The sequence below is a fragment of the Hemiscyllium ocellatum genome, chromosome 10 (assembly GCF_020745735.1).
Source record: "Hemiscyllium ocellatum isolate sHemOce1 chromosome 10, sHemOce1.pat.X.cur, whole genome shotgun sequence".
Classification (NCBI taxonomy): Eukaryota; Metazoa; Chordata; class Chondrichthyes; order Orectolobiformes; family Hemiscylliidae; genus Hemiscyllium; species Hemiscyllium ocellatum.
In genome coordinates, this window is record NC_083410.1 from 1,908,215 (window position 1) to 1,921,008 (window position 12,794).

The window sequence follows — 12,794 nt, forward strand, 5'->3', positions numbered from 1 at the left end:
GGATTAGCTGGCTGGCTGACTGACTGACAGAAGGCAGAGAGTGGGGATAAAGGGGTCTTTTTCACAATGGCAGCTGGCAACGAGTATAATTCCATAGGGATCAGTGTTGTGACCACAACTATTCACATTATACATTAACGACCTGGACGAAGGAACTGAGGGCACTGTTACTAAGTTTGCAGATGACCCGAAGAAAGATGGAGGGACAGGATGGGGAGGTTGGGGGTGGGTGCTGCAGAAGGACTTGGACAGGCTGAGAAAGTAGGCAAAGAAGTGGCAGATGAACACAATGTGGGAAAGTGTGAGGTTATGCACCTTGTTAGGAACAGTAGAGGATTAGACTATTTTTTAAAGGGGGAAAGACTTTGGAAATCTGAAGCACCGAGATTGCGAGGTCCTGGTTTAGAATTGTCTTAATATTAACATACATTTTATTTGGTGTTAAGAAGGCAAATTCAATGTTAACATTCATTTCAAGAGACTGTATAAGGCTCTGGTCAGACCAAATTTGCAATATTGTGAGCAGTTTTGGGCTCAGTCTCTAAAGTAGGATGTGCTGGCCTTGGAGACAGTCCAGAGGAAGTTTACAGGAATGATCCGAGGATGACAAGCTTATTATATGGGGAGTGGTTGTGGATTCTGGATCTGTACTCGATGGATCAAAGAACAAAAAAGCAAAGAAAATCACAGCATAGGAACAGGCCCTTCAGCCCTCCAAGCCTGTGCTGATCCAAATCCTCTGTCTAAACCACCGCTTATTTTCTAAGGATCTGTATCCCTCTGCTCCCTGCTCAATCAGGTATCTGTCTAGAGATACATTTTAAATGACACTATCGTGCCCGCCTCTTCCACCTCCACTGGTAACACATTCCAGGCACCCACCACCCTCAGTATAAAGAACTTGGAGTTTAGAAGAATGATTAGATTAGATTCCCTACAGTGTGGAAACAGACCCTTCAGCTCAACAAGTCCACACCGACCCTCCAAGAGGGGATTTGATTGAAACTTATAGAATACTGAATCGTGTGTACATGGAAAAAAATGTTTCCACTAGTCAGTGAGTCTAGGACTTGAGAGCACAGACACAGTGAAGGGACTACCTTTTAGAACTGAAATGAGGAGGAATTTCTCCAGATGGAAGGTGGTCAGTCTGTGGAACTCATTGCTGCAGAAGGCTGCTGAGGCCAGATCACTGAACTTATTTAAGACAAGATGGCATTTGTGAACCAATGGATTTTTTATGATATTTAACAGTGGCTACATAGTTGTAATTTGAGTTACTTCTAATTGAATTCAAATTTCACTATCTGCCATGATGGGTTTCAAAGCAACGACCCCAAAACACAGAGCCTGGTTCTTAGGATGAATTGTCCAATGATGTTGCCAGTACTTTACAGCCTCCTCCAGAATGTTTACAGAGCTGACAATATTGTGAGACCTTCGAAGATCTTTCTCAGCAACATTATCAGACAAACATTAATATTGAGCCATGTAGCAGAAACATAGCACTATGTTTATCCAGCACTTTTGACATAGTAGAATGTTGAAAAATTTCAATAAAACTTCAATAGCAAATTAAATGCAAGTCAAATAAATAGTATAGTATTTGAGTAGATGGTCAAAACTTTGTCTAAGAGGCAGATGTTAAGGAACATAGTCATCGAATAATGATCTTAGAGTAATTATGGTACAGAGATAAGTTGGCCCATCAAGCTCATGCACCCTCTCCGAACAGCGGTGCAATAACTTCTATTAACCCTTTCTGTAATCCACCACCATATGAGTTTATTTCCCTCAAAAGTCCAGTCAGTTACCAATTAAATTATTTATCGTCTCTACTTACACTGCTCTCCTGGACGAAGGGTTTGGCAGCACTAACCTCTGACAGTGCAGCACACTCCCTCAGTACTGACCCTCCGTAGTGCTATATTCCCTCTGTACTGGACCTCTGACAGTGCGGTGCTCCCTCAACACTGACCTTCTGATGACGCTATGGCACTCCCCTCAGCAGTGACTCTCCAACAGTGTGGCACTCTCTCAGTACTGACCCTCAGACACTACGGCACTCCCTCAGCAATGAGCCTGTGATAGTGTGGGGTTCCCAGGTACTGACCTTTCAACCTGGTCAAGGGACTTCACAATCCTTCCAAAGGTGTAATTGGAACTGGGCACGGTTGTAGTCTAACATGTGCTTTATTGAGTTCCAGCATAGCTTTCCTGCTTCTGTTGTCAAATTGTGCTTAGTGCCTCTTTAGTTTCATATTGTGACTTTCCTCAAAATTGTCACATCCATCCCATCTAGGCCAAATAACTTCTCTGCTTTTAATGCTGCCAAAATATTTAAGTAACTTATCTTCATCTATTTTTACCTTCTCCAATTTCCCAACTGCCTTCACCTTTACTGAAACATTGGCTCTGTCCTCTTTTTGAGTGAAAACAGGTATAATAAACTCAGGAGGAGGCCCTCTCACTCCTCCAAACAAATGTCATGCAGAGCACACACTATACCTGCCCCACGCCCCCTCTAAAACTCTCTCTACACACACAGACAGACACAGACAGAAATAATATGGTGTCATGATGGAGGTAAAACAAATACTGGGCAAACACTTCAATGGCACCAGATCTCAGGATTTGGTGAATTGTCCCTTTGTTTCCCAACTCCTTCAGTTTTCTGATCTTTTCCATCCAGTTCTCTCAGGTCTTCATAGACAATACAGAGTGACTGACTCACAAATTGTAATTTCTCTGACTTATTGGTTGATAACAGCACCTTACGTCAACCGACAGGTGATACCAGCTGACATGCTTTAGCTTCAGGCATTTTACTCGAAAGAAAAAGAGAGAGAGAGAGAGAGACCACCTCCCCTTCTAGAATTCCAAAAGCTTCTCTCTGTATCATTTTTGTTCATGTCCACTTGTTGTTCCTTCCCAGGAACCATCAAAGCAGTAAGTAAACACAGGAGAAAGTGAGGACTGCAGATGCTGGAGATCAGAGCTGAAAATGTGTTGCTGGAAAAGTGCAGCAGGTCAGGCAGCATCCAAGGAGCAGGAGAATCAACGTTTCGGGCATGAGCCATTCCTGAAGAAGGGATCATGCCCAAAACGTCGATTCTCCTGCTCCTTGGATGCTGCCTGACCTGCTGCGCTTTTTCAGCAACACATTTTCAGCTCAGTAAGTAAACACAACTTACAGTGACTTCCAATAATTTTCACAAATTAGTTTAAGTACAGAAACTTAATCTGAACTATCAACATCCTTTCTCCACCAGCACTCACCACCCTCCACCCTCACAAACCCATGGCCCCCAACTATAGCATAAATGCTGCCCCCTCCACACTTCATCTCAGCTTGAATGAAGAGATATCTAAACTCAAAACATTAGCTTGCTCTCTCTCCATGGATACTGCCTGACCTGCTGGGATCTCCAGCATTGGTTATTTTCAGTGCAGAAATTTCTGTCTGCTTTTTATTGTCAACAATCCTTTTCCCAATTAAGTCCACAATCAAAAGTACAGTAAAATCCAAAGGAACGGTCTTTATGCTCTCAACTTCATGACCTTCTCACTGTGGTGCCACTGCAGTGTCTCAGTATTTCCATTAAATATAACATGTTGAATACTATTTCTGCTGATTGTGTTTTCTATCATTTAGGAAGATCAGGTCAAGTTTTCAAGCAGACATTGATATGCGGATAGGGATCCATTCTGGCTTTGTCCTGTGTGGTGTACTGGGTCTACGGAAGTGGCAGTTTGATGTGTGGTCATTGGATGTAAGCATAGCTGACGAGCTAGAATCTACTGGTCGACCTGGGTAAGAGTGTACCAAACGTTGGAGAGACAGAGAAGGAGTTAAAAAGACAGTGAAAAACAAGTGTGTGATCAAGACTCAGAATTGTATGTGATTGAGGAACAAAATCTGAGTTATGAAAGAAAAACTACATTTCATTACTCCTTTTCTGACCTTAAACCCAAGTTGCTTTGCACCTGGTGAAAGGCAGAGACTATAAGTAAAGCAGCAGCCAATTTACTTGTAGTCGACTCCCACAAAGCGATAAAAACCAGTTAATCTGTTTCAGTAATTCCCATGCTGTTCAAATATAGCTGCAGAATCTTTTACGCTACCTCCAAGAGGACACATCAAGCCACAGCTTAATGTCTCCTCTGAAAACTCCCATCTGCCGCTGCAAAGCATTCCCCCAGTATGTGCTGGAATAACCCTCAACTGGTTTTAATTCTTATGGTTTTTGCATTCAAGTCTCTGACTGGGACTTAAGCCCACAACCTTCTGATCCAGGTGTGAGAGTCCCCCCCATTGTGTCATGATTAAGTATTTAAATGGCCGAGGATGGGAATGCCATGGCTCTGGAAAGGGGTGGTGGTGGATTGGTTATGTGTGACTGTAAAAAAGAAGGCAACCACTGAATGGATGAAATATTTCAAGGTTCAATGGAAAGAAAATGTGATTAATGAACATGGAAAATCTGAGTGATAGAAAGAAAGTGAGAAGGTGAATAACTACGGTACTTCACAAAAGCACAGCTCACCTAGAGCAGGGAAGTCATCCAGGCAGAGACAACAAACAGAGAATAAAAGGAAAATGTGTAACCATGATTCATATGAACACAGTCAGAGGTACAAAGAGAGACACAGACTCTCTTGTTTAACAAGAGGCCAAACAGACTAACAGGGAAATGAAACAAGACCAAGGGTCTTGGGGCAAAGAGAGGGGGAAGCACTTGGGAGAGTGTGTGACTGAAAAACAGTTACCAATTTTCAAACAGAGACAGTGAATGTGAGGCAGGGAAGAGATCAGGTAGATAGGAAGATATAAATGACAGAGAGGAAGAAGCAACTGTCATATATTTGTGAAATAAGATTATTTAGAAAAGTACCAAAACCAGCACGCTGGATAATCGATGCTATTTCCTGTGTCTTAGGCGAATCCATATCTCTGAAGCAACTTTGAAACATTTGAGAGGTGACTATGAAACTGAAGTGGCTCATGGCCACAAACGTGGTGATTTATTGGAGCGATATAACATTAAAACCTACTTCATCAAGCACGATGAATTCACTGGGGATGCTCCACGAATACGAGTTAGTATTGCGAAATCAGATGCTGGAGCTCCAAGATCACAGTTTGAGCGTAGAAAAACGGAGACTATATTCAGCAGCAGTTTTCACATTGATGCCAGTCTGCTCCGAGTCATGGAAGCTGAAACCCCATGGAGGCTTGACCATCCTTTCAACAGAGTAGTTGGTTTGAATAAAGTGAGTAAAATTTCCAGCCCATTAGATTATCCTTTTCCCGTTGTACAGTATCATGCTCTCGGACATGTGTTGTTGCCATTCCCATTTAGTCATTGGGTTGAAAAGATTATATCTTAAAACTAAACAATGTGGATTGGACAAGACAAATCTTTGAAAGGAATGAGATTGTGAGCTGTGCAGTGTTCTGACCACCTGGCTGGACTCAGAGGGGTAAGGTGGGGATATCAGCTGAGACATTGACAGATTCATGGGGGAGGAAGGGGCACAGATTGAAGCTGAGGATCATGTCCTTACACATACATGCAGTCTTTAACAGAACTCACTGAATCAGGACTGGACCTCTTCCCTAATTTCATGGAACACTGAAGCCAATAATAAAGAAAAGATAATGCCTTGTCTATGAAGCCCTTTGGAATACCCATTGAATCACCTTCTGAAGTGTGGACGCTGCACAGTGCAGTAACAAAGCTGTGTTTAAACAGCAATCAGTTACATTCTTCAGGGAACGAATAGTGGTCAGGATCCCAGAACATGCCTGTCCTTCTTCAAAACAACATCATGCGATGTTCTGTATCCAGGTGAGAGAGGACAGGAGGTGTGTTTGTGGTACATCTATAAAAGCTAGCATCATTCAATACAGACTGGGAGTGTCTCTTGAGTGAGGCTTTGAACTCAGAACCTTCTGATAGCAGGTACTGCTTCCAGTTGAACCTCAGAAGGAAAGATTGAAGCTGTTTCCTCCCAGATGAACATAGCCTTGTTGATTACAGTTACACACTGATTAACCACCAATTCTATAACCTTCCTCACCTCCAGGCTGCTGCATTGTTACATAATTTCAGATGTTCCTTTTCCTTTTCATTATTCCTCCAGATCATTGCAGCTCTAATGAGAAAAAAGTCCCAGAGATCTGAGAAGGGCATAAGCCCAGGAGCCCCCTCCTCCAGGTTTGATGAGATCAACAGGAGAGTTGAACATGCCATTGAGGTGCGCAGCAGTGACAAGCTGCGGGATGCCTATCTTAATGAAATCACACTAACATTTAAAGACTCTGGTATTGAAGAGAAGGTAATGTGACTGTCTTATTGGGTTCTTGTTTGAAGGAGTGGATTGTAGAATAACTTTAATATTGTCAAATGACTGCAAAACTTGTAAACATGGGCAAAGAGCTGGAAATTTCTTGTGGCACATTTTTGCACCTGCAATGAGTGCTGTCTAACCTGGAGACCTCCAAGTGGCCAGAAATTAACTCATTTTGGCTAAAGTTTGTTCATTCTTGTTCATTTTAAGTGAGACTGTAAACAAAGGGCCCTCATTTAACTACTTAAGGGTCGAATTGTGCCTGTTTAAAGTGACTACTTGGAAGTCTCAAAGAAGTCTAATACCTTTGTAAATTGTTTCGAAGGCAATTCTATGCTTTTTTCATGATCTTACGATGGCTACTTTGTGCAAAAGCAGGCTTCCACAAATAGCAAAGTGATAACAAACAGACCATTTGTTTTTGCAATGTTGATTAAGAGGTAAGTGTTGACCCTGAACAGCAGGAAGGATGCCACTGCTGCTTTAAAACAGTGACATAATCTTTAATCGCCTCTGAGAATCCAGAGTGGGCCTTGGTTTCAGATCTCACCTGAAAGATGGATTTGAAACGCTTATGTGAGATTTAAACTTATGTTTGTCTGTCAAGGTTTCTGGATTACTAGTTCAGTAATGTGCCCAAAGATATGCAGGCTAGATGGATTGCTCAAGGTAAAATGTAGAGTGTAGATTAGAGTGGTGCTGGAAAGGCACAGCAGGTCAGGCAGCATCTGAGGAGCAGGAAAATTGATGTTTAGGCCAAAAGCCCTTCATCAGGATTGCTTTTGCCTGAAACATTGATTCTCCTGCTCCTGGATGCTGCCTGACATGCTGTGCTTTTCCAGCACAATTTGAATCTAGACTCTGGTTTTCAACATCTGCAGTGCTCACTTTAGCCTAGTAAGATGTCAGGTTACAGGGTAGGGTGGGATGCTTTTTGGGGGGGTGGGGTGGGAGGGTGTCATGTAGACTTGATGGACTGAATTGCCTCCTTCTGCTCTGTAGGGATTCTATGGTTCTATCATATTCCATCTTTAAATGAATGTGCAGCTGAGCGTTGTCATTTACTCTTGGAATAGAATGGAATGACCTTTATTGCCACAAGAGTAGGGGAAACGTTTAAATGTCACCAATTACATGGCCAACTTAGATACCAGAGTACCAACGGCACAGCTTCTTTTGTTGCAAGATTTTAGACAACACTGAAATAAAATGCCCAGCATTACAGAAATAAAGTTCTGTCCAGCAGGAACACCCTGACACATTGCTTTCAGTTTTCACACTATGCCAGCAACATACACACCGGGAGGCTGCTGTGCCTGGCCGGGAGATCACCATACCACACCGGGAGGCTGCTGTGACTGGCCGGGAGATCACCATACCACACTGGGAGGCTGCTGTACCTGGCCGGGAGATCACCATACCACACCGGGAGGCTGCTGTGCCTGGCCGGGAGATCACCATACCACACCGGGAGGCTGCTGTGACTGGCCGGGAGATCACCATACCATACTGGGAGGCTGCTGTACCTGGTCGGGAGATCACCATACCATACTGGGAGGCTGCTGTACCTGGTCGGGAGATCACCATACCACACTGGGAGGCTGCTGTACCTGGCCGGGAGATCACCATACCACACCGGGAGGCTGCTGTGCCTGGTCGGGAGATCACCATACCATACTGGGAGGCTGCTGTACCTGGTCGGGAGATCACCATACCATACTGGGAGGCTGCTGTACCTGGTCGGGAGATCACCATACCACACTGGGAGGCTGCTGTACCTGGTCGGGAGATCACCATACCATACTGGGAGGCTGCTGTACCTGGCCGGGAGATCACCATACCACACTGGGAGGCTGCTGTGACTGGCCGGGAGATCACCATACCACACTGGGAGGCTGCTGTACCTGGTCGGGAGATCACCATACCATACTGGGAGGCTGCTGTACCTGGCCGGGAGATCACCATACCACACTGGGAGGCTGCTGTGACTGGCCGGGAGATCACCATACCACACTGGGAGGCTGCTGTGCCTGGCCGGGAGATCACCATACCATACTGGGAGGCTGCTGTGCCTGGCGGGGAGATCACCATACCACACCGGGAGGCTGCTGTGCCTGGCCGGGAGATCACCGTACCATACTGGGAGGCTGCTGTGCCTGGCCGGGAGATCACCGTACCACACCGGGAGGCTGCTGTGCCTGGCCGGGAGATCACCGTACCATACCGGGAGGCTGCTGTGCCTGGCCGGGAGATCACCGTACCATACTGGGAGGCTGCTGTGCCTGGCCGGGAGATCACCATACCACACCGGGAGGCTGCTGTGCCTGGCCGGGAGATCACCATACCACACTGGGAGGCTGCTGTACCTGGTCAAGAGATCACCATACCACACTGGGAGGCTGCTGTACCTGGCCGGGAGATCACCATACCACACCGGGAGGCTGCTGTAGGAGAAGGTTGCACCAGGCCGGGAGTTCTCACTTGAGGCAGCGCTTCATCACTTGCTGGAGGCCGGGGATTGTCTCTGAGTGAGGGGATCATCTCCAGAGGCCGGGGGTCGTTACTCACTGGAAGTTGATGCTCATTACTCCTCGCTGGTGGTCGCCGGAGGCTAGGGGTCAAAGAGAAAAAAAATGAAGAAATAAAAAGCAATAGACAGAAGGGAAAGAGAAGAGAAAGAAGAAGAAAAGAAGAGTGGGCGGTGTAGACAAACTCCTACTCTGTTGCTATTTAGCAACATATGTTTGCTCCACATGCAGTGTACCTCTCTTTCTACTTCATAGCTTCACCATTGCTTACCTCTCTTGAGATTCTCAATATCCCACTGTGCTCTCATTTTAATTCCAATCTCTCTCCCACTCTCCCACTATCACTCTGTGCAGTGCTTGAGAAGACATTGAAAATACACTTTCGGTTTGATAACGGGTAGTGATGCCTTCGTGGTATTGTTGTTAGACTGTTAGTCCGGAAACTCACCTCATGTTCTGGGGACTTCGATTTGAATCCTGCCTTGGCAGGTAGTAGAATTTGAGTTCAGTAAAAAAAAATCTGAAATTAAGAATCTACAAATGTCCAGAAAATCATTGTCAGTTGTCAGAAAGACAAGCGCGGTGGCTCAGTGGTTAGTGCTGCTGCCTCACAGCACCAGGCACCTGAATTCAACTCCAAATTGGGTGATTGTCTGTTTGGAGTTTGCACGTTCTTCCCACGTCAGCTCTAGTTTCTTCTCTCTGTCCAAGATATTCAAGTTAAGGTGATTTGGCCATTTTAAATTACCCACAGTGTTCAGGGATGTGGAGGTTAGATGGGTTAACCGTGGGAAATATAGGGTTACAGGGATAGTGTAGGGGGATGGGTCTGGGTGGGATGCTGTCCAGAGAGTTGGTCTGAATGTATTGTGTTAATGGCCTGTTTCCACACTGTAGGGAGTCTACAGTCCTGTCCCATCCAGTCGTGAATGGGTGTGGACATTTAAATGACTCATCGGAAGAGGAGGTTTCACAAACATCTCCATCCTCAGTGATGGAAGAGTCTAACACATCCTTGTAAAACATAAGACTGAAGCTTCCACTGTAATCCTCAGCCAGTAGTGATTAGATTAGATTAGATTATCTACAGTGTGGAAACAGGCCCTTCGGCCCAACAAGTCCACACCGACCCGCCGAAGCGCAACCCACCTATTCCCTACATTTACCCCTTACCTAACACTACGGGCAATTTAGCATGGCCAATTCACCTGACCCGCACAACTTTGGGCTGTGGGAGGAAACTGGAGCACCCGGAGGAAACCCACGCAGACACGGGGAGAACGTGCAAACTCCACACAGTCAGTCACCTGAGGCGGGAATTGAACCCAGGTCTCTGGTGTTGTGAGGCAGCAGTGCTAACCACTGTGCCACCGTGCCGCCCTAGTGCTGAGTGGATGATTCATCTTGGCATCCTGCAATGGTCCCCAGCATTACAGATTCCAGTCATCAGCCAATTCAATTCACTCCACTTGATATCACAAAATGGTTGGAGACACTGGATACTGCAAAAGCTAGACCCTGACAACTTTCCTGCAATTGTATTGAAGATGTGCACTCCAGAAATTGCCGCTCCCCTAGCCAAGCCCTTCCTGTACAGCACGAGCATCTACCCGACAATGTGGAAAATTGCCCAGATATGTCCTGTACGTAAAAAACAAGTCAAATTCTATGCGATCAATTACCACCTCATAAATCTACTCTTGATCATCAATAAACCGATTATAGGAGTCATGATTTGGAGATGCCGGTGTTGGACCGGGGTGTACAAAGTTAAAGATCAAACAACACCAGGTTATAGTCCAACAGGTTTCGGAGCGATGCTCCTTCATCAGGTGATAGTGGAGGGCTTGATCGTAACACAGAATTTATAGCAAAAATTTGCAGTGTGATGTAACTGAAATTATACATTGAAAAATTGATTGTCTGTTAAGTCTTTCATCTGTTAGAATACAGATATATTTCACTTCTTTCATGTGTAAATCACAAAACCCTTTATTTAAAGTTTCATTCTTGGGTTAGCTGTTAACAATGGTGATAGCTAGACAATATGTTGAAGGTGTTAGCCCCCTGTGTTCTCTGTCTATGACCTGATGTTTAGATTAATTCTAATCTAAAAAGTGAGATAACAGAGTTTTACATGAATGCATGCAGTTTTTGAGCAAAGTACAATGTAACTCTGCAAGTACAAATTCATCCTGCAAAATATATGTGTGCATGTGGGTCTTTGTCTGTGTGTCTGGGGTAGGGGTTGTGAGTGTGAGAAAGTGTGTGTGTGTGTGTGTGTGTGTGTGTGTGTGTGTGTGTGTGTGTGTGTGTGTGTGTGTGTGTGTGTGTATAGAGTGTCTTGTGTCTGTGAGGGGGTGCATGTGGGAGTGTGGGAGTGTGTGTGTCTATTAGGGTGCGTATGGGTGTCTGTGTGCGTTTGTGTGTGTACCTGTGTCCGTGTGTATGTGAGAGTGTGTATGTGTAGGAATACCTGTGTGTGTGTGTGTGTGTGTGTGCGTGTGTGTGTGTGTGTGTGTGTGTGTGTGTGTGTGTAGTGCAATGGTGATCACCTGTAATGTGACATGAACCCAAGGTCCTGGTTGAGGCCCTCCCTATGGGTACCGAACTTAGCTATCAGCCTCTGCTCGGCCACTTTCCTCTGCTGCCTGTCCCGAAGTCCACCTTGGAGGATGGTCACCCGAAGGTCCGAGGCTGAATGTCCTGGACCACTGAAGTGTTCCCCAACTGGGAGGGAACCCTTCTGTCTGTTGATTGTTGTGCGGTGCCCATTCATCCGTTGTCGTAGCCTTTTCTCGGGGAAACTGAGCAATGGCTATGGCAATGGATGAATGGGCACCGCACAACAATCAACAGACAGGAGGGTTCCCTCCCAGTTGAGGAACACTTCAGTGGTCCAGGACATTCAGCCTCGGACCTTCGGGTGACCATCCTCCAAGGTGGACTTCGGGACAGGCAGCAGAGGAAAGTGGCCGAGCAGAGGCTGATAGCTACGTTCGGTACCCATAGGGAGGGCCTCAACCAGGACCTTGGGTTCATGTCACATTACAGGTGATCACCATTGCACTACACACACACACACACACACACACACACACACTTTCTCACACTCACAACCCCTACCCCAGACACACTGACAAAGACCCACATGCATGCATATATTTTGCGGGATGAATTTGTACTTGCAGAGTTACATTGTACTTTGCTCAAAAACTGCATGCATTCATGTAAAACTCTGTTATCTCACTTTTTAGATTAGAATCAATCTAAACATCATGGCATTGACAGAGAACACAGGGGGCTAACACCTTCACTATTGTTAACAGCTAACCCGGGAATGCAATTTTACAACGAAGGTTTTGTGATTTACACATGAAAGAAGTGAAACTATCACTGTATTCTAACAGATGTAAGGCTTAACAGACAATCAATTTTTCCATGTATAATTTCAGTTAGATCACACTGTAAATTTTTGCTATAAATTCTGTGTAACAATCGAGCCCTCCACTATCACCTGATGAAGGAGCGTCGCTCTGAAAGCTAGTGTGCTTCCAATTAAACCTGTTGGACTATAACCTGGTGTTGTGAGATTTTTAACTGATTATAGGAGCTATCAAGCAGCACCTGCTCAGCAATAACCTGCTTGGTGATGCCCAGTTTGGGTTCCACCAGGGTCACTCAGCTCCTGACCTCATTACAGCCTCGGGTCAACATGAATTCCAGAAGGGAGAGGAGAGAGATAGCCTTTGACATCAAGAGTGCATTCAACTGAGCTTGGTGGCAAGGAGCCCGAGTGAAACTACAAACAGAACTGGGTATCAGGGGGCAAACTCTCCAGTGGTTGCATTCACAGCTTTTGTTGAATTCATTGAGAGGATGAGGCATTTCTGAGTGGGCCAGCATTTATTG

General features: G+C 45.3%; 1 protein-coding gene across 1 annotated transcript in view; it reads left to right on the forward strand.

Moving 5' to 3' along the window:
* The window catches only part of LOC132819266 (adenylate cyclase type 8-like), a 183,633-nt gene that overhangs the window by 70,252 nt on the left and 100,587 nt on the right, over positions 1–12,794 (forward strand). The window contains exons 7-10 of the mRNA XM_060830693.1: positions 3,656–3,814; positions 4,941–5,274; positions 6,148–6,342; positions 7,643–8,800. Coding sequence (XP_060686676.1) covers positions 3,656–3,814; positions 4,941–5,274; positions 6,148–6,342; positions 7,643–8,800 — 1,846 coding nt within the window. The remainder of the gene's footprint in view (positions 1–3,655; positions 3,815–4,940; positions 5,275–6,147; positions 6,343–7,642; positions 8,801–12,794) is intronic.